We start from the raw sequence: 21,557 nt of genomic DNA, 5'->3' as shown, positions 1-21,557 counted from the left end.
GCCACAGAGGCAAAAGGCAGGCAGCAGGCCTGTGCTGAGCTGCAAGCTTACTTTGGTAGGAAGGGCCCTGGCTTTGCCGAAGAGGTGGTCACAGCAGTAGCCCAAGCCCCTGGAATCTTTGCTCAGTGGCCTGGCATACTGGGCATCTACCCCATGTGCTACAGAGATCATCTTACCCTGGATGTAAGCAAGGGTTCTGCTTGACAACTGGGGGCAGTGCCTGTCCAGCAACAGAGGCATGTGGAGGACCTAGGAGCCTCAGGCCCTTCCCACACAGCTCTGCTGAGAACAGTTCCATAGTTCTCAGTCTGAACTGGAGACAGCCTTGGAGAGGTTAGAAATAGAAAACTTTTGCTGATAATCCCACCTCAAAACCTCTAGCTGGGCCTGGCGTGGTGGTTCACGCCTGTAATCCCAACATTTTGGGATGCCGAGGTGGGTGGATCACCTGAAATCAGGAGTTCAAGATCAGCCTGGTAAACACGGTGAAACCCCATCTCTACTAAAAAAAAAAAAAATTAGCTGGGCATGGTAGCAGGCACATGTAATCCCAGCTACTTGGGAGGCTGAAGCAGGAGAATCACTTGAACCTGGGAGGCGGAGGTTGCAGTGAGCCAAGATCGCACCATTGCACTCCAGCTTGGGCGACAGAGCAAGACTCCGTCTCAAAAAATAAAAAAATGAAAAAACAAAAAACAAAAAACCTCTAGCTGCCCACTCGCCAGAAACTACTGAGAAGGCTACAGGTAAGGATGAGTAAATCAAATCAATGATCATTTAAAAGTGTTTATTTTCTAAATGGGAGTAACACAGAGGGAACTTTTGGCACCTTCTTTCCAGTCCATCACCCCCATCATGTCCTCCCAAACACAAAGCAGTGGCAGGAGAAACCACAGGACAGAGTCACAAAGTCAGTCACAGAGAGATCTGTACAATCCTGGATAGCTGGAATTCAAGAGTCTGTCCCAGCTATCCTGTCCTGGCATGGGGTTACAGCTCAGGGGCATAGGGCTCCTCAGTAGGTGAGGGTACCCGCAGCTCAGCATCATGCCTTACCACGGTGAAGAGTCCCACCACCGCCAGCAGAGCCATCACCATGACAGCAGAGCAAATGCTGAACATGTTCCGAGTACCTGTTTTTCTATCACTGTCATGGAGGACAAGGAGCCCTAGGCAAGCCAGTAAGTGCAGAGGTACCCGGAACCAGTTGAGTACACCAGCCTGCTCTGTCTCAGGGATCACCTTTCTCCGTAGGAAGCTCATGCTGGGAAAGTATAGTCCACAAGCCAACTCAATAAGTAGAAAGGCTATGAAGGACTCCACTGGACTCTCCTGGCCTGGACTGGTAGAGAAAGTCAACATGAAGAGAGAGAAGACGACGATGAGCACAGCAAGGGACAGCAGGTGCATGGGCTGAAGGTGGTACCTCTTGGAGGTGGCAATACGGTACAGGGAAGAGCCAAGCAGGCTGGCTGCCATGAAGCTGGAGAAGACAATGCCCAGAGGGGCGCCATGTGGGTCCAGCACAGGTGTCCAGAGGAAGACAAAGATGAAGATGACACTCTCAAATAGAGCTTGTATGGTGCCCAACAGCAGCACGCGGCGGTCCGAAAGGAGGCAGCGCAGGCCTCCAGCACAGGTCCTTGAGAAGGCACGCTGCCGGTCATAGTTCTCCCCCCAGTTTCGAAGGGCCAAGGCCCCTGCCAGAGCCAGGAGAGGGATGGCAGCCACAAAGGGCGCTACAGGCCCCAGCCCTATCCAGCTTGCTACAGCCTCAGCTGTCACACCTGCCACTACAGCCAGCACATGGTTCCAGAAGGCAGCTCGAGCAAAGGTAGCTGGGATCCACTCGGCAGGGAAGTCATGCCGTTCCACGTGCTCATGGATGTACCAGGCCTCGAAGGCTGAGAAGAGCAGGGCTGTAGACAGCCCACCAAGTGCTCGGCCCACTAGCAGCACAAAGTAGTCTTGAGAGAGTTTGGTTAAGCAGCATAGTGAGTAAGTGAGAGAGAAGAGCACACAAGAATTCTTGCGACCCAGCCAATCCACAAGGGAGGAGGCCACCAGGCCAAAGAGGACTGTAGAGGCAAGGCCACAGACATACAGGATGGCAATTTGACCTTCCAGGAAGTAGTAATGCTGGTAGAGTTTATAGAGGTAGGGGGCCTGGAGCCAGTCAGCTGCCAGGGCCAGGAAGTAGACTTGATAGAAGTCCAGTTGAAACCGAAGGAAGGAGGGATTGCTGCAGGCCCTTCCAGGGGGCTTAGCCCGGCACCTTGACAGTTCCAGCCCCAGGCAGGAGGCCAGGAGGCCTACAAAAGCAAGGTAGGCAGTCACCAGCATGGTGGGCCCCCGACGACCTGGGAAGAGAGGTGGGGGTCAGAGTCATATCCATCCTTCGGGCAGCACGGTCAAGGGGCCGACTGTCTTAAGCAGAAGGCAGCTCCACCCAACCCCGTCAACTCCACTCCCCAAGATCTCAGACCGGAGGGACCAGTTGGGTGGGTGGGAGGAGTGGCCCCGCCAGAGCTGTCTCCTAGGACACTGTGGGGCAGGGAGGGGTAAGAGGACAGGGGAGAGGACTGAGCACTCACCCCATCCTTGCCTGTAAAGAGGGAGTCCCTTCCAATAATCCCGGTCCCCCAAATTCTACTGCCCTTTCCCACAGCACCTCCCGCACACGTCCTTCTATTACCTCCCATCCTCGCTGGGGAGCCCCTTTTTGCCCTCAGTGTCTCATCCTCTGTCCCGGGCATCCCTCCCACCCGCGCAGGCCTCTCGAGTTGTTTCAGGGTCATGCGTGTGCATCTCAGATGCCCACTCCTCCAGGTCACTGGCGCCCCACTGCGCCCTCTAGCCCCTGCCCAGCGATGCCACATCCGCTTGCACCTCGCCCAGACTCCGTCTCACCTGCTGTCCCGGTCTGCGGGGACACCCCGGACACGTCCGGCTCCAGGCCGCCCGGCCACCCTCCCCGCTGTGGCTGCGGCTCCAGCTCGGGTTCCAGCAGCGCTCCCGCCCCTCACAGCCTGCTTCCGGGAGCCGGGCAGGCCTCTGGCCGCCGCCATGATGGCTTCGTCACGTGACGGGGGCGCGGCGCCAAAACCCCGCCCCGTCCGCCCTCCTTCCCCTAGCCGGGCGCGGAACTCGGGACACCTGGGGTGGGTCAGGAAGGGGCGACCGTGGGCGGCTGCGGTTGCTCCTCCTGGCCTGGCCTTGCTCGCCGCTCTCCCGTGACACCTGCTCCTCTGGCTCTTGGATGCCTGCTGGGCCACCCCGAAATAAAGGCCAATTTTCTTTTCTTCCGTGCCTTGCTCGGGAAAGATGCCCGCAGTCCGGTAGAGCCAAGGGCTGGAGCTTCCTAAGGAACAGCACCGCCGCCCGAAGCCGAGACGGTCTCCTCGGTTTGCCTCCTCTCCCACTTCAGTGACCTCCATGCAAGAGAAGCCAGTATGGTCCAGACACCTGAGGGAGGCGGTGTGGTGTAAAGAACTTGGAGTCGGGCTGCAGACAGATTAAGGCGCAATCCCGCCCCTGTCACTTACCAGCTGTGTGGCCTTAGGCAAGCCGCATGACTTCCCAGTGTCCCAGTTTCTTTGAAGTCACAGGAGAGCAATGCCCAAATGCAGCATAGGGTTAAGAACTTCAGCCTTGGCGCTTAACTCCCTACCTTCTGCCACTCAAGCTGTTTTACCTTGGAAAAGCTATTTAACCTCTCTACAGCTTCCGTATTATCTCCTCAAGAGCTTCCAATGACTTCCCATCTCACTAAGGGTAAAAGCCGAAATCTTTATAATGGTCTACAAGACCCTCAGTCCTCTGACCTTCTGCCACTCCTCTGACTTCATCCCCTGCTACTCTCCCTCCTACTCCATCTATATTGGTTACCACCAGGGCCTTTGCACACTGTTCCCTGTACAATTCTTCTCCAAGATATCCACGTGGTTCCCCCATCACCTCCTCCAGTTCTCTGTTCAAATGTCACCTGATCTTGGCTGGGCCTGGTGGCTCATACCTGTAATCCCAGCAGTTTAGGAGGCCGAGGCAGGTCGATCACTTGAGGTCAGGAGTTCAAGATCAGCCTGGCCAATATGGTGAAACCCTGTCTCTACTAAAAAAATAGAAAAATTAGCCAGGCATGGTGGTGGAAACCTGTAATCCCACCTACTCAGGAGGCTGAAGCAGGAGAATCGCTTGAACCGGGGAGGCAAATGTTGCCGTGAGCCAAGTTCACGACACTGCACTCCAGCCTGGGTGACAGAGCGAGACTCTGTCTCACAAAAAAACATAAAATAAAACAAATTTTTAAAAAATGTCACCTGATCAGAGAGGCCTTCCGTGGCCCTTCTGTTTAAAATAGCAACAACACCACCTCCAGCACAGTAATCTACCTATTTTCTTTTTTTTTTTTTTTTGAGATGGAGTCTCACGCTGTTGCCCAGGCTGGAGTGCAGTGGCGCGATCTCGGCTCACTGCAAGCTCCGCCTCCTGGGTTCACGCCATTCTCCTGCCTCAGCCTCCTGAGTAGCTAGGACTACAGGCGCCCGCCACCGCGCCCAGCTAATTTTTTGTATTTTTTTTTTTTTAGTAGAGACGGGGTTTCACTGTGGTCTCGATCTCCTGACCTTGTGATCCGCCCGCCTCGGCCTCCCAAAGTGCTGGGATTACAGGCTTGAGCCACCGCGCCCGGCCAATCTACCTATTTTCCTTTCAATTCTCTATTCTCTCTGCTGCTTTTACTCCACAGTACACTATGTATTTTCCTTGTTTATTTATTTACTATCTCGGCCAGGTGTGGTGGCTCACACCTGTAATCTCAGCACTTTGAGAGGCCAAGATGGGTGAATCACTTGAGGCCAGGAATTTAAGACCAGCCTGGCCAACATGGTGAAACCCCATCTCTACTAAAAATACAAAAATTTGCTGGGTGCGGTGGCTCACACCTGTAATTCCAGCACTTTGAGAGGCCAAGGGGGGCGGATCATGAGGTCAGGAGTTCAAGATCAGTCTGGCCAACATGATGAAACCCCATCTCTACTAAAAATACAAAAAAATTTGCTGGGTGTGGTGGTGTGCACCTGTAATCCCAGCGACTTGGGAGGCTGAAGCAGGAGAATCGCTTGAACCTGGGAGGCAGAGGTTTCGGTAAGCTGAGATTGCACCACTGCACTCCAGCCCAGGGCAACAGAGCAAGACTCTGTCTCAAACAAACAAACAAAAAGATTAGATGGGCCTGGTGGTGCGCGCTTGTAATCCCACCTACTCAGGAGGCTGAGGGATGAGAGGAGGCGGAGGTTGCAGTGAGCCAAGATTGCACCACTGCACTCCAGCCTGGGTGACAGAGCAAGACTTTGTCTCTAAGTAAATAAATAAGTAAATATTTACTATCTCTTCTCCCTACAGATTTTTATCTGTTTTGTTCACCTGTATTCCCAATACTTAAAACAGTCATTGATATGTATTAATCATAAATATTTCATAAATATTCTATGACTAAATGAGTAACTTATGTAAATTAATATCGAAAGTACTGGCCCATATTAACTGTTAACACGTATCAGTTATGATGTACCTAAGGAGTTTTAAGAAGGTTTAGTCCAGGCCGGGCGCGGTGGCTCATGCCTGTAATCCCAGCACTTTGGGAGGCCGAGGCGGGTGGATCACGAGGTCAGGAGATCAAGACCATCCTGGCTAACACGGTGAAATGCTGTCTTTACTAAAAAAAAAATACAAAAAATTAGCTGGGCGTGGTGACGGGTGCCTGTAGTCCCAGCTACTCGGGAGGCTGAGGCAGGAGAATGGCTTGAACTCGGGAGGTAGAGGTTGTGGTGAGCCGAGATCACGCCACTGCACTACACCCTGGGCAGCAGAATGAGACCCTGTTCCAAAACAGTCTTGAACTTCTGGACTCAAGGGATCCACCCACCTTGGCCTCCCAAAGTGCTGGGATTACAGGTGTGAGCCACCACGTCCAGCCTGAGAAATACTTTCTTATGATAAAACAGCTGGTTTATATCCTACAAGTTCCAAAGCGCTTTCATCCCTAGCTGGCAAACTAGTGAAGAGTAGAAAGGGGTGATGGTTCCCATGCTTTTTTTTTTTTTTTTTTTTTTTTTTTTTTTTGACACGGAGTCTCGCTCTGTCGCCCAGGCTGGGGTGCAGTGGCCGGATCTCAGCTCACTGCAAGCTCCGCCTCCCGGGTTTACGCCATTCTCCTGCCTCAGCCTCCCGAGTAGCTGGGACTACAGGCGCCCGCCACCTCGCCCGGCTAGTTTTTTGCACTTTTTAGTAGAGACGGGGTTTCACCATGTTAGCCAGGATGGTCTCGATCTCCTGACCTCGTGATCCGCCCGTCTCGGCCTCCCAAAGTGCTGGGATTACAGGCTTGAGCCACCGTGCCCGGCCCCATGCTTTCATCTAGAAACACTAAGACAGAAAATCGTGATTTCCGACCGGGCGTGGTGGCTTGCGCCTGTAATCCCAGCACTTTGGGAGGCCAAGGTGGGCGGATCTCTTGAAGCCAGGAGTTTAAGACCAGCCGGGCCAACATGACGAAACCCCATCCTACGAAAAATACAAAAAAAATAGCTGGGTCCTGGTGGTGCATGCCTATAATCCCAGCTACTCAGGTGGCTGAAGCAGGAGAATCATTTGAACTCTGGAGGTGGAGGTTGCAGTGAGCCAAGATTGCACAACTGCACTCCAACTTGGGCAACAGAGTGAGACTCTGTCTCAAAAATAAATAAATAAATAAATAAAAATTCAAAAAATCATGCTTTCTGCCAGGCTTGGTGGCTCATACCTGTAATCCTAGCACTTTAAGAAGTTGAGGTGGGAGGATCTCTTGAGGCCAGGAGTTTGAGGCCAGCCTGGGCAACTAGGGAAACTCCTGTCTGGGCATGGTGGTGGGTGCCTGTAACCCCAGCTGTTCCTGAGGCTTAGGCAGGAGGATTGCTTGAGCCCAGGAGTTGGAGACTGCAGTGAGCTCTGATGGTATCGCTGCACTCCAGCCTGGGTGACAGAACAAGCCCTGTCTTTAAAAAAGGAAAAAGCCATGTGCGGTGGCTTATGCCTGTAATCCCAGCACTTTGGGAGGCCCATGTGGGTGGATCACCTGAGGTCGGGAGTTCAAGATCAGCCTGACTAACACGGAGAAACCCCATCTCTACTAAAAATACAAAATTAGCTGGGCATGATGGCGCATGCCTGTGGTCCCAGCTACTCGGGAGACTGAGGCAGGAGAATCGCTTGAACCTGGGAGGCAGAGGTTGTGGTGAGCTGAGATCGCGCCATTGCACTCCAGCCTGGGCAACAAAAGCGAAACTCTGTCTCAAAAACAACAACAACAAAAAAAAAAAAAAAAAAAAAGAAAAAGAAAAAAAAATCATGATTTTCCCAGGGTTACTCAGTAAGTGCCCTCCATCCCAGTCCTGGGCTTCAGCCTCTTGAACTCATGACAGTGAGTCTCTGAATTCTTTTTCTTGAGACGGAGTCTTGCTCTGTTGCCCAGGCTGGAGTGCAATGATGCGATCTCAACTCATTGCAACCTCCGCCTCCCAGGTTCAAGCGATTCTCCTGCCTCAGCCTCCCGAGTAGCTGAGACTACAGGCGCATGCCACCACGCCTGGCTAATTTTTGTATTTTAGTAGAGACGGGGTTTCACTGTGTTAGCCAGGATGGTCTTGATCTCCTGACCTTGTGATCCTCCCGCCTTGGTGTCCCAAATTGCCAGGATTACAGGTGTGAGCCACTGCACCCGGCCTGAGTCTCTGAATTCTTAGTGGTATTTCCTTTGGGGTGCAGATCATCCTGGATGAAGGCAGTGGATGAGACAGGATGACCTTACATCCCTTGCCTTCTATTTCACAGGATGGAGGCCAGTTTTCTACCATTATTGCATTGTATTTTGCTCAGAAGCACCTAATAGGGACCAAAAGCAATATTATATTATTTTGGTTTATTTTTGTTTATGGTAGGACCTATTCAAAATATGTATACTCCTTAAGGTCTCTCTGGCCCCTCAGACCTGTGAAGCACAGCTGGGAAAGGTCCTAAATGTGGGGACTGTGCTAGCAGAGAACTACAGGGGATAAAGGGTGGCCTGGGTGGAGGGGAGAAAGGGCTGGGATCTGTGCATGGGGAGCCAAAGGGTAAGTCCTGGCTTTCAGAGCAAGTGGGAAGGATGCTCTGGGAGTTACTGGAAACCATGCTTACCAGAGGAACATCATTTAAAACTCTTTTATTATGGAAATGTTCAAACATACACAAAGGTAGAGAGCATAGTTCTATGAACTTCCATATTTTTTTTTTTTTTGAGACAGAGTCTTGCTGTGTCACCCAGGCTGGAGTGCAATGGTGCGATCTCAGCTCACTGCAACCTCCACCTCCCAGGTTCAAGTGATTTTCCTACCTCAGCCTCCCGAGTAGCTGGGATTACAGGCGCCTGCCACCACACCTGGCTAATTTTTTGTAATTTTTGTAGAGATGGGGTTTTACCATGTTGGCCAGGCTGGTCTCAATCTCCTGTACTCAGGTGATCCACCCACCTCGGACTCCCAAAGTGTTGGGATTATAGGTGTGAGCCACCGAACCAGGCCAGAACTTACATATTCTTTTTTTTTTTTTTTTTTTTTTTGGAGACAGTCTCACCCTGTTGTCCAGGCTGGAGTGCAATAGTGCGATCTCGGCTCACTGCAACCTCCGCCTCCCGGGTTCAAGCGATTCTTTTGCCTTAGCCTCCTAAGTAGCTGAGATTACAGGCGTGCACCTCCACGCCCAGCTAATTTTTGTATTTTTAGTAGAGACGGGATTTCACCATGTTGGCCAGGCTGGTCTCGATCTCCTGACCTTGTGATCCTCTTGCATCGGCCTCTCAAAGTGCTGGGATTACAGATGTGAGCCACCACGCCCAGCCCCTTTCTGTCCTTTTTTCTCTGCTGAAATATTTAAAATTAAATAGGTCACTTCACTCCATACTTCAGCATACATCTCTAGGAAATAACAACCTTCTCTTCTATAACCCAAGAGCCATTTTTATATCTAACAAAATTAGCACTGCTTCCTTGTTATCATAAATACCCAGTCCATAATTACATGTCCCCAACTGTCTTTACAGTTGAGTTGTCCAAATTAGGAACCAAACAAGGTCCTTGTGTTCCATGTAATGGTTGTCTTCTTAAGTCCCTTCTCATTTTTTTTGCCCAGCCATTCACTAGTTGAAGAAATGGGGTCAGATTTCCTTTAGAATGTCACACATTCTAGGGGCGTTTACCTACTTCCTTTTTTTTTTTTTTTTTTTTTTGGAGACGGAGTCTCGCTCTGTCGCCCAGGCTGGAGTGCAGTGGCCGGATCTCAGCTCACTGCAAGCTCCGCCTCCCGGGTCTACGCCATTCTCCTGCCTCAGCCTCCCGAGTAGCTGGGACTACAGGCGCCCGCCACCTCGCCCGGCTAGTTTTTTGTATTTTTTAGTAGAGACGGGGTTTCACTGTGTTAGCCAGGATGGTCTCGATCTCCTGACCTCGTGATCCGCCCGTCTCGGCCTCCCAAAGTGCTGGGATTACAGGCTTGAGCCACCGCGCCCGGCCTACCTACTTCCTTATTGTGTCATTTTATTTGTTCCTTCATTCCCTGTATTTCCTGTTAAATGGAAGTCAGCACTAGAGGTTTGATTAGGTTTATGTTCAATTTTGTTTGTTTGTTTGTTTCTTTGGCAAGATTCCTTCATAGGTGGTGGTGAGTGCTTCAGATTATGTCACATCAGGAGGTACACAGTGCCTGGTTGTGTCACTTTTAGTGAAGCTAAGATTCATCCGTGGGGTTAGGTTGTGGCAGCTCAATTTCCATTGTAAAGTTCTCCATCACCCATCATCTTTGGTTTCATCCATTAGGTGAGTCTTGCTTTGATCGGTTACTTCATTAGGAGTTACAAAATGGTGATTTTTCTAATTCCATATTCCTTCCACATTAGCTGGAAGTATTCTGTAAATAAGAAGTTGTCTTCACCAATTAGAGCTATTTGGCTATCCTGAAATATAGTTTATACATGCAGGCAGCATAAGTGCTTAATTCTTTTTTTTTTTTTTTTTTTTGAAACGGAGTCTCGCTCTCACCCAGGCTGGAGTGCAGTGGCATGATCTCAGCTCACTGCAAGCTCCGCCTCCTGGGTTCACGCCATTCTCCTGCCTCAGCCTCCCAAGTAGCTGGGACCACAGGTGCCTGCCACCACGTCCGGCTAATAACTGCTTAATTCTTTTGCTTAATTCTTTTTTTTTTCTTGATACGGAGTCTCACTCTGTTGCTCAGGCTGGAGTGCAGTGGCGTGATAGCTCACTGCAGCTTCTGCCTCCTGGGTTCAAGTGATTCTCCTGCCTCAGCCTCCCAAGTAGCTGGAATTACAGCCACATGCCACAACGCCCCACTAATTTGTGTATTCTTTTTTTTTTTTTTTTTTTTTCTGAGACGGAGTCTCGCTGTGTCTCCCAGGCTGGAGTGCAGTGGCGTGATCTCGGCTCACTGCAAGCTCCGCCTCCCGGGTTCACGCCATTCTCCCGCCTCAGCCTCCCAAGTAGCTGAGACTACAGGCGCCCGCCACCACACCCGGCTAGTTTTTTATATTTTTAGTAGAGACGGGGTTTCACCATGTTAGCCAGGATAGTCTCGATCTCCTGACCTCGTGATCCACCCGCCTCAGCCTCCCAAAGTGCTGGGATTACAGGCTTGAGCCACCGCGCCCGGCCTAATTTGTGTATTCTTAATAGAGATGGGGTTTCACCATGTTGGCCAGGCTGGTCTCGAACTCCTGACCTCAAGTGATCCACCCACCTCAGTTTCCCAAAGTGCTGGGATTATAGGCATGAGCCATTGCACCCAGCCATTTCTTTTTATTTTTTAATTGCCAACTTCCAGAATAAGAATTTGGGAGAAGTATCATTAAAAAAGAAAGACAAAAAAGAAAGAAAAGAGGCTTGGGCTTAAAGCTGAGCAGGAATGAATGGCCTGGATAGTGAGTGGGGAAAGGAAGGGCTATTCTGGTAGACATGTCTACCCCTGGCTCACTCCAAGGCATGGACTGTGTGTCCATGACAGACACTGGTGGAGAGCTCAGTGCTCTGGCCCTTGGGCAGCAATGACAAAGACATGAGACAGGCATGGTGTGCTCTGTTGTGTAGGACCCAGGGAGGTAGGGAGATGGGGGGATGGGGCAGTACAAGAGCAAACCAGATATGGGGAGACAGAAAGAGAGATAGGAAGTGAAAAAGCAGCTAGATAGAGAAGACATAAAGAGAGACAAAGAAAGGGAAATAGAAATAGAAGGGATCAAGAATGAAATGTGGCCAGGTGCAGTGGCTCACACCTGTGGTCCTACCACTTTGGGAGGCTGAGGTGGGAGGTTTGCTTGAGGCCAGGGGTTTGAGACCAGCCTGGGCAACATAGTGAGAACCTGTCTCCAAAATAATTTTAAAGAATTGTCCAGGAGTGGTGGTGCATGCCTGTAGTCCCAGCTACTTGGGAGGCTGAGATGGATCACTTGAGCCTGGGAGTTAGAAACTGCAATGAGTTCTGATTGCACCACTGCATTCCAGCCTAGGTGATAGAGCCAGCCCTGTCTCAAAAAACAAACAAACAACAACAAAAAACGAACAACAAAAAACAAAAAGAATGAAATGCACCCAGAAGCAGAACAGGACAGAAAAGCAGAGAGATATGAGGGAAAAGGAAAGACCAAGGAAGAAAATAAGCATGAAGACAAGGATTGAGACAGACAAGGGGGAAGAAAAACACATATGCTAATTTTTTTAACCTTTCCTAGAGTGCTGAAGACATATGTTAAATTGATTTCAAATTAGATAGAGCAATAGAGGGATAGAGAGTGGGGAAAACAGATGTAGTGATACAATTAGGTGAAGGCAAAATGTCCCAGTGACAGAGAGTGAGGAGGAAACAGAAATGGAGACAGTGAAGTAGAAAGACAGAAGGAAAAATAAACAGCTAGAAAGACAAGAACGAAAGGAGTCCTAGAGAAGGCAGCTAAGAAAAAGAAGCTTGAAACAGATTAGTGCAGGAGCCAGAAAACTGGAGGGACATGGAGCGGTGCTGAGGGGCTCTCAGCCTAGGAGCTCGTCCCAGGCAGGTACCAGAGTCTCCCACTTCCACTTCCAGCTATCTCTCTCTTTTTTTTTTTTTTTTTTTTTTTTTTGAGACAAAGTTTCACTCTTGTTGCCCAAGCTGGAGTGCAATGGCGTGGTCTTGGCTCACTGCAACCTCCGCCTCCCGGGCTCAAGCGATTTTCCTGCCTCAGCCTCCCTAGTAGCTGGAATTACAGATGCGCGCCACCATGCCCAGCTAATTGTGTTGTATTTTTAGTAGAGATGGGGTTTCACTATGTTGGTCAGGCTGGTCTCGAATTCCTGACCTCAGGTGATCCACTCGCCTCAGCCTCCCAAAGTGCTGGGATTACAGGCATGACCCACCGAGCCTGGCTCTCAGCTATCTCTGGGTGGCTTGTCTCATCTCCCAGTCCCACCCCTGGGGACAGGAGACTTACAGATAGCTATGTGTGGATGCCATCCTTAGGAGCCTGAGTCAAGGGTTCCCAGCTTCCCTCATCCCCACGCCAGATGAGCCTGTATGTCACAGATGGGATCACTGCTGCAAGATTGAGGTCATGAGGCTGAGTGAACTCTCAGAGATTTGAAAGACAAGACATCCAGGCAGAGGGTTCCTGGCTAGAAACAAAAGACCACAAAGGATGCCAAGGATTTCCAAGTGGAGGGAGGAACCAAATATCTTCCACTCAGCCTCTTCTTCTGGTCCAAAAGCCACTGACCCTTTCTGCCTGACTCAAGGTGAGAGGCCAGGGATTCAGAGACTCTTGGGTCAATCTTGGGTGTAGGTCAGAGGGAGAAGAAGTGGCCTCTGGACCAGGATCCTCCAGCTCCTCTAGAGGAAGAGTCCATTTATTCATGTGAACTGCAGAGGAGACTCCAATGGAGGCTCAGTGGAGGGGAAGAAATGACGAACTTGCTCACCTTCAGGGGCCGTGGGGGAGGCCCTGAGAAGAACACTTTCCATTCCAGAGGTTGCAGAGGAGGAGGTTCTGGAACCAGCAGGAGCACACCCAGAAACTAACTTCAAAGCAGAGTCCCACTGCCACCTCCCCAGGACTGGGGGAAGCCAGCTGCCTCTACCCGCTTGAGGGAGGGGTCCAGCTGATCCTTCTCCCACTCCACCCAGCTTCTGCCTCCTTGCTAGGGCAGCAGTGCGGAAGTGCTCCAGGAGACTGGCAGTCTCCTGGTGGGCAACAGTCCACCTAAATTATCAGACAGCGCCCCTGAGAACTGCGTTGTTGTCCCCTGAAGCAGCAGCTACAGCAGCCAAGGGAGCCTGGAGGCCCCCAGGCAGCCCCTCGGCCACAGCTACAGTTGTCACTGCAGCCTGGACGGGAGCTCAAACAGGCAGCTCGGCTCACGGAGCAAGGGTAAACCGGGCAGGGTGAGGGGTGGCAGCAGGTCAAGGGTGGACCGGAGCATGAGACACAGGAGTTATGGGGACAAGTCAAGGGAGGACAGGCAGGGCAGCGGGGGCAAGAGCAGGTGCAGGATGGGCCCAGGAGGCTAGGACAAGTTGGGCAGGGAGTTGCACTAGAGGGACAGGCCGTGCAGGAACAGGGGGGTGGGGGACAGCCAGGGCAGGGGAAGGCACAGGCAGAGGGGGGACAGGAGAGACAAGGAGAGGCAGCAGGTGGACCATGCCTGGAGCGGGCAGGAGGCTCTTGGTGGGCAGGCTTCTTATTCCGAGGCCCCAAGCGTAGGCCCAGAGAGAAGTCCATTCAGCTGCAGTTGTGGTCAGGCTGGGGGCTGGGTGAAGGGGAGGACAGGGTTGGAGTAGGAGGGGCGGACGGTTGAGGGGAGGATTAAACCTAAGACATGCTGAGCCTTGCTGATCCTGCAGGGAGCTCAGCCCTCCACATCCAGCCCTCCTCTTCCAGCCCTCCCCTTCCAGGCCGGCAAAGTTCTCCTACAACCCCCCTCCCTTGAAAATCCTCCAACAGCACCAGATCAGAACACGTTCTTCAAATATGACGTGTACTCCCAGGCCTCCAGTCCTTTGTTCACACTGGTCCTTCTGCTCTGAGTACCCCTGCTCCCTTCTTCACCTGGCGAGGCCCTGTCATCTCTGAAGTCTTCTCTTTTACTCAATCGAAAAGCATTTCTTGGCCAGGCATGGTGGTTCATGTTTGTAATCCCAGCACTTTGGGAGGCTAAGGTGGGCAGGTCACCCGAGGTCAGGAGATCGAGATCAGCCTGACCAACATGGAGAAACCCCGTCTCTACTAAAACTACAAAATTGGCCGGGCGTGGTGGCACATGCCTGTAATCCCAGCTACTCGGGAGGCTGAGGCAGGAGAATCACTTGAACCCAGGAGGTGGAGGTTGTGGTGAGCTGAGATCACGCCGTTGCACTCCAGCCTAGGCAACAAGAGTGAAACTTGGTCTCAAAAGACCCCAAAAAAACAAAAAAACAAAAAAAAATTTATTGAGCTCTAGGATCCTGATGCCTGAGTCTCTCCAACACCAACCTCCAGAGCTGCTGTTTCAGGGCCCCCAAACAGCTCCCATAAGGGACAGGGAAGCAGCAGCAGGCAATAGCAGTGGCCACAGGAGGGCTCTAAGAGACGGAGTCTGGGATGTAGTTGGGAGCTGGCAGAGGAGGTGGGATGCCTGGGTTCTAGGAACTTCCAGGGAGACCAAGTCCCAGATGTGAGTGTAGGGGGTGCCCAGCTTTCTCTGGGAGACTGACAACCAGCCTGGTCAACTATTATTTGAGACCTAGTATGCATCAGGCACTGGCCTTGGTAATGGACAAGAATGCTAAGTTTCTTCTCTTACGGAGTTCCCATAAAAGTGAGGGGTGGAGTTGGGTGGGGACAAAAAGCAAACAGGTAAACATATAACTAAGCTTATTTCAGAGCATGAGAAAGGCTATTCTTTTTTTTTTTTTTTTTTTTTTTTTTTTGAGACGGAGTCTCGCTCTGTCGCCCAGGCTGGAGTGCAGTGGCCAGATCTCAGCTCACTGCAAGCTCCGCCTCCCGGGTTTACGCCATTCTCCTGCCTCAGCCTCCCGAGTAGCTGGGACTACAGGCGCCCGCCACCTCGCCCGGCTAAGTTTTTGTATTTTTTAGTAGAGACGGGGTTTCACCGTGTCAGCCAGGATGGTCTCGATCTCCTGACCTCGTGATCCGCCCGTCTCGGCCTCCCAAAGTGCTGGGATTACAGGCTTGAGCCACCGCGCCCGGCCTGAGAAAGGCTATTCTTATCCCAGGGTGATGTGATAAAAAGTGACTCTATCAGAAGTGACAGTTAGACCAGCCCCCAATCAGGTATGACCACCCTTAAGGGCTTTGGGGGAGATGCAGTCTATCAAAACCTGGCAGAGGAGGCAGAGCGGACCCGGACCGAGGCTGAATGGAACCCGAGTGGCTGGGTTGTGGAGAAAAATAAAGCTGAGAAAGAAATAAGGAAGGCTGGAGGTGGCAATCTAAAATTCGGTGGTTAGGGAAGGCGTCACTGAGGCAAAGACCTGAAAGAAGTGAGAGAGCACGCCATGGAAATATCTAGTGGAAGAACATTCCAGAGAGTGGGGATGGCAAGTGCCAGGAGCAAAGAGGAGAGTCATAGTGGCACAGGTCAGAGAGTAAGGCAGAGGTCCTACCACGCAGGGTCTTGTGAGCCATGGCAGGGACTTGGATCTTATTCCAAGTAAAAAGGGAAAAACAGCTGGGCGAGGTGGCTCCTGCCTGTAATCTCAGCACTTTGGGAGGCCTAGGGGAAGATCGCCTGAACCCAGAAGCTCAAGACTAGCGTGGGCAATATAGTGAGACCACATTCTCTACAAAAAATTTAAAAAATTATCCACCTTGGTGGCATGAGCCTGTAATCCCAGCTACTCGGCAGGCTGAGGCAAGAGGCAGAGGCTGCAGTGAGCCAAGATCACATCACTGCGCTCCAGCCGGGAGCACAGAGCAAGACCCTGTCTCAAAAAATAATAAAATTAAAACTGAAAATAAAAGCCGGCATGGTGGCTCACGCCTGTAATCCTAGTGCTTTGGGAGGCTAAGGTGAACAGATACGTTGAGCTCAGAAGTTCAAAACCAGCCTGGACAACATGGCAAAATCCCCGTCTCTACAAAAAAAATACAAAAAATTAGTTGGGCGTGAGGGTGCACGCTTGTAGTCCTGGCTACTTGGGGGACTGAAGCAGAAGGATCACTTGAGTCTGGGAGGTCAAGGCTGCAGTGAGCTGTGTTTGGACCTCTGCATTCCTGCCTGGGTGAGAAAGTGAGACTCTGTCTCGAAAATAAATAAATAAATAATTTTAAAAAATAAGATAAATAGAAAAACCTCTGAGGATTTTAGGCAAGAAATTGTGTGGGTCTTCTTGGCCCTATGCCTGCTCCTGGTTAGAATGTTCTGCTTCGGCCGGGGGTGGTGGCTTATGCCTGTAATCCCAGTGCTTTGGTAGGCTGAGGTGGGCGGATCACCTGAGGTCAGGAGTTCGAGACCAGCCTGGCCAACATGGCAAAACCCATCTCTACTAAAAGTACAAAAACAAATTTGCCAGGTGTGGTGGTGGGTGCCTGTAATCCCAGTTACTCAGGAGGCTGAGGCAGGAGAATCACCTGAATTCGGGAGGAGGAGGTTGCAGTGAGCTGAGATTGCACCACTGCACTCTAGCCTGGGCCACAAGAGTGAGACTCTGTCTCAAAAATAAATAAATAAATAAAGAATGTTCTGCTTCCTGGCCGGGTGTGGTGGCTCACGCCTGTAATCCCAGCACTTTGGGAGGCCAAGGCGGTTATGGTTAGATCACCCGAGGTCAGGAGTTCAAGACTAGCCTGGCCAACATGGTGAAACCCCCGTCTCTACTAAAAATACAAAAATTAGCTGGGTGTGGTGGTGGGCACCTGTAATCCTAGCTACTCAGGAGGCTGAGGCCGAATCACTTGAACCCAGGAGGCAGAGGTTGCAGTGAGCCGAGATGGCACCATTACACTCCAGCCTGGGCGACAAGAGCGAGACTCTGTCTCACAAATAATTAAAAGAAAAAAGGCTGGGCACGGTGGTTCATGCCTGTAATCCCAGCACTTTGGGAGGCCAAGGTGGGCAAATCACGAGGTCAGGAGTTCAAGACCAGTCTGGCCAACATGGTGAAACCCCATCTCTACTAAAAATACAAAAAAAAGCTGGGCGTAGTGGTGGGCACCTGTAATCCCAGCTGCTTGGGAGGCTGAGGCAGAAGAATCGCTTGAAACTGGGAGGCGGTGGTTGCAGTGAGCTGAGATCGCACCACTGCACTCCAGCCCTGGCGACAGAGTAAGACTCCGTCTCAAAAAAAAAAAGAAAGAAAAAAAAGAAAAAAGGAAAAAAAAAGGAATGTTTCTTGTATAATTGATACAGCCACTTTGGAAATCAATTTGGTGCTATCTAATAAAATTGAACCTGTATATACAGTTTGACTCTTAATTCTATATCCTAGAAAAACTCCTGCATCTGTGACTGGGAAACATGTACAAGAATGTTCATGGCAGCTGGGCGCAGTGGCTCGCACCTGTAATCCCAGCACTTTGGGAGGCTGAGGCGGGGAGATCAAGACCATCCTGGCTAATGCGGTGAAACCCCGTATCTACTAAAAATACAAAAAACTAGCCGGGCGTGGTGGCGGGCGCCTGTAGTCCCAGCTACTTGGGAGGCTGAGACAGGAGAATGGCGTGAACCCAGGAGGCAGAGCTTGTGGTAAGCTGAGATGGTGCCACTGCACTCCAGCCTGGGCGACAGAGCGAGACTGCCTCTCAAAAAAAAAGTAATAATAATGTTCATGGCTACATTGTTTATAACAGTCCAAACTGAAAACAACTCAAACATTCACCAACAGTAGAATGAAAAAAATAACTTGTGGCATATCCATGCAATGAGTACTATGCAATAATAGGAAGACAGCTATGTGTAACAACTTGGATATATCTCACAAGTTGAACAAAATAAGTAGGAAGCAAAAAGTAATAGAGTATCATTCCATTTATAGAAAGTTCAAAAACAGGCAAAGTTGAGCAGTATTGTTCATGAAGGCATACACAGGTGCTAAAACTATACAGAAAAACAAGTAATTTCTGTGTTTACGATTATTACAAACGTCAGGATGGTGGTTTCTTTTTAGGGGACTGAGGGAATTGTGAAAAGGATGCATGGGGAATTTCTAAAAGTATAGGAAATACTCAATTTTTTGACCTGGATGGCAATGAAGTAGGTATTGACTTTATTCCATTTATTCTGTATACTGTTTATAATGTATTTATATGCTCTGTACAGAAGGAGGAAATAAAAGTACCACTTGTTTCTCAGCTCCATGCCACCTTGTTCAGGTCATTATGCTGACATTAGAGGACTTCCAAATGCTCGTCTTTCCCACCAGACCTCGAGGACAGTGATCTCTTTATTTCTGGTACCTGTCAGTACCTGGCACATAACAGATACTCAATGTTTGCTGAATTGGATTAAACTGAATTTCTTAAGTCTCTCATCCCATAGAGAAGTGGGCAACTGCAGGGGAAGTGGAGGAACGCTGCTATAGTGAAGAGAGCTCACGACCACCAAGATTTGGGTTCCCATCTTAGCTCTGCCAGTTCCTAGCTGTGTGATATTGAGCAAGTCACTTAACCTCTCCAGTTCTTACTCCCTGCTCTGTTAAGTGGGGATGATAATTGCTGGCTCTCTGGACTTCCCTGACTTGTGGATTAAATGAGATAATGTACATGTCTAGCACAATACCTGGCACATAGTAGGTGCTCAATAAAAGATGGCTTCTCCACAACCCCCTCCCCCAGCTCCACATCTTTTCTTCAAAGGAGTCCACCAGAAGGGGCAGCCAGACATCAAAGGGTGGGCTGGTGCAGAGATGTAGTTTGGTCAAAGGCTGGCAGACAGGGAGATCTAACTGAAGCTGAATAGAACCCAGGCAGTTGGTGGGAGTTGGCAGGGGAAGCAGGATGCCTGGGTTCTGGGAGTTTCCATCCAGGGGAAGTCCCAGGTGTGGGTGTGGGGGTGCCAGGCTGGCCCCACCCAACACCCTGGCCCCAGGGGATGTGGGCACAGGGAGGAAAGTGGGTCAGAGCAGGGCTGGGATTTAACCCCATTGGTTCCATGACCTCTTTGCTGGCTCTAGAGGAGGCACAGCCACAAAGAAGCCTGCTCCCTCTTTCAAAGGGCCCCCAATTCCTTTTCAGAAAGGAAGAAACTTGAAACTTTGGTGTCTGGGTAGGAGGAATTGGAAGCTCTCCAGTGGACAGAGGAGAGAGAACCCCGTATCCCCTGGATGGAGATTCTGTGCAAAACAGACAGCTACATCCACCCACACAGTGGCTGGCAGACACCTGCAGCACTCACCTCACACATACTCCAGGCAACTGTGGAGGCAGACATGCTAGCTCCAGGGAGTGGGACAGGTCAGGGCTGGATCGGGGAGGGGGGGCTGGGGCATGGTAAAGCAGGCTCAGAGGAGAAGGCTTTCTGTCTGGTGAGGCTCCAGCTGGGCAAATGCAGGAATCCCTCACTCTGGAGGATTTGCCAGCATGGGGCCTTGTTTTCCGTAGTATAATCTCAAGTCTCAGCCTGTGAGTCGTCTTCCCTCTCTGTGTCTGTTTCCCTTTCTGGAGGAAATGAATGCATTCTGGTATCTCAGCGTCCTGCTATGACCACGAGGAGGTGCTTACCATCCCTCCCTTATGGCATATTGAAATCCAAGCAGGTCACAGGAATGAAAAGACCCTCTTCTTTTTGGGGGAGCAACTGGCTGAGGGCCAGGACCTCAATTCCAGGGCCTTTGTACATACTCTTGAGCAGCACATATATTTCGCTGCCCTTCCTTCTCTCTAATCTCCCCTCATTTTTTCTCCGAAGACTTTCCTGATCTTGGCAGGGGGGGAATGCTCCTCTGCTCCATTCTCATGGTACCTCATGCCTCTCCACACTGATTATTCCAGTTGCAGTTTTGTGGATTATTTGGTTAACATCTGACTCCATCAGACTGTGAACCTGCCAGGGACCATACCTGGGTATTCCCAGAACCTAGCACAGTGCTTATCACATAGTGGATGCCTAATAAAGATTTGTTGAATTAATGCATGGTGCCTGTTCAGGGAAGAAATTCCCAGAGCTGTTTAGGTTAATCCTAAAATCCTGAGCTTCAAAATTAAGTCCTTATTCTATGTGGGGTTCTGGGCAGCACTGGGGCTGGTAAGGACCTTCTACACACAAACTCACTCACCAGGAGAGTCAACGAGCTGGCAAGCAGCAGAACAGGCCTGGTACAAGGGATGGAGTGGAGCAAGCACCAGAGGCAGGGCTGGCATCAGCACTGGCACAGAGCCTGCCTAGGGGGAGGAGGTGGGAGAGGAGAGGAAGAAGGGAAAAGAGAGGACACATGTTGTACAAAACATGTTTTCATCACGCTCTCCCTGGGTGCCCTGGTCTCCAAGCCCTGAGAGCACTTCCATGCCTTAATGATGTCCTTGGGGGTTGCAACACAGCTCCCCCACCACCCCCCATAGACATCTGCCAGACACCTCTGAGTATGGCATAGGACATCCCCCACACCACCAGATTTGGGCATGGGGAAATTACCTATTCAGTGTCCTGATGCTGGAGGGTTGGGAGGGGGTGAGGGTGAAAATTAGGGTGGGGCAATTTTCATCCTCACCACTGTCCACCCCCTCCAGCATCAGGACACTGAACAGGTCATTTCCCCATGACTTTCAGGACAGGTGGGACAGATATCTGCATCCTTTTCCTCTCCTCATAATCTCTCCTTTTGGTCTTTGCTCTGGGATGAGGGGAGCAAGCAAAGCCTGGTCTTAGGGCCCCCAAGATATCATTTCTCCAAGTTGCCAGGGTGACAGAGTGGAGCAGCCACAAACCGAGCAAAGCCTAGAAATAGGGATGACCCAAGGGAAAGAGGAATGAGGGGAGCCCCCTCCACCAGTTTCCAGAGTGGGTAGCCCTCTTCCCAAGCCTCCTCCTGGAATCTCTGGACAGAAAGCTGGCTCTGTTGCAAGCTGGGGAGAAGAATCTGAAGCCCTCACAATGCCCTTCTTCCCTGTCCCCCAATCTGCTGCTGCTGCTTGGTTTGACTTCCAAACTGCTGCAGTGAACAGACCCCAGTCACTGGGTCCTGGGGAGGGGCGGTAGAGGGGCTGGGGGTGGAGGCAGTGGCAATCCCAAGGGGAGGGGCCAGCATAGGGCGGGTCTTCCTGGGCATCGCTGCTTGGCTGCTGTCGTCGGCTGGGGACGAGGAGGCCGCCAGAAGGGAGGAGCTACAGTTACCAAGACGGATGGATAGACAAACGCCCACCAGAGACAAAGACCCAGGCAGACAGACAGACAAACCAAGACAAAGGGAGGGCAGAGACAGTTGGAATTCTGACTCCCTCTGTCTTCAGAGGCTACCCCAAGTGTTTTGTCCCCCGATTTAAGCTTCCCTGGCCCCATATGCTACCTAGATGCACT

At 50.9% G+C, this 21,557-nt stretch overlaps 3 protein-coding genes across 13 annotated transcripts in view; all 3 read right to left on the bottom strand.

The window, feature by feature from the left end:
• Positions 1 to 21,557, bottom strand: part of PFDN5 (prefoldin subunit 5) — an 82,904-nt gene that overhangs the window by 47,642 nt on the left and 13,705 nt on the right. Inside the window, exon 1 of one of the 11 annotated variants that reach the window (XM_050749079.1) lies at positions 19,263 to 19,266. The exons of 9 other annotated variants lie outside the window; for them this stretch is intronic. The gene's annotated coding sequence lies outside the window, so the exon portion shown is untranslated. Of the gene's footprint in view, positions 1 to 8,016; positions 8,021 to 19,262; positions 19,267 to 21,557 lie in introns of those variants that run through there. One more of the 11 variants, XM_050749087.1, reaches the window with a different exon arrangement.
• On the bottom strand, positions 771 to 3,013 carry MFSD5 (major facilitator superfamily domain containing 5). The gene is made up of 2 exons (XM_050748939.1): positions 2,911 to 3,013; positions 771 to 2,360 (listed from the first exon to the last, which is right to left on the bottom strand). Exon 2 carries the CDS (start codon positions 2,341 to 2,343, stop codon positions 991 to 993), a length of 1,353 nt encoding a protein of 450 aa, XP_050604896.1. The 5' UTR covers positions 2,344 to 2,360; positions 2,911 to 3,013; the 3' UTR covers positions 771 to 990.
• LOC126931182 (sperm mitochondrial-associated cysteine-rich protein) lies at positions 12,986 to 14,036 on the bottom strand. The gene has a single exon (XM_050749073.1). The coding sequence runs from the start codon at positions 13,826 to 13,828 to the stop codon at positions 13,310 to 13,312; it is 519 nt and encodes a 172-aa protein (XP_050605030.1). The 5' UTR covers positions 13,829 to 14,036; the 3' UTR covers positions 12,986 to 13,309.

The sequence above is a fragment of the Macaca thibetana genome, chromosome 11, assembly GCF_024542745.1.
Source record: "Macaca thibetana thibetana isolate TM-01 chromosome 11, ASM2454274v1, whole genome shotgun sequence".
NCBI classification, from domain to species: Eukaryota; Metazoa; Chordata; class Mammalia; order Primates; family Cercopithecidae; genus Macaca; species Macaca thibetana.
Note: the sequence above shows the minus strand (reverse complement) of the source record. Positions and strands in the feature narration are given on the sequence as shown.

Excerpts from the sequence above, each read along its gene's own strand:
- MFSD5 (XM_050748939.1), bottom strand. The coding sequence starts at position 2,343 with ATGCTGGTGACTGCCTACCTTGCTTTTGTAGGCCTCCTGGCCTCCTGC.
- LOC126931182 (XM_050749073.1), bottom strand. The coding sequence starts at position 13,828 with ATGGACTTCTCTCTGGGCCTACGCTTGGGGCCTCGGAATAAGAAGCCT.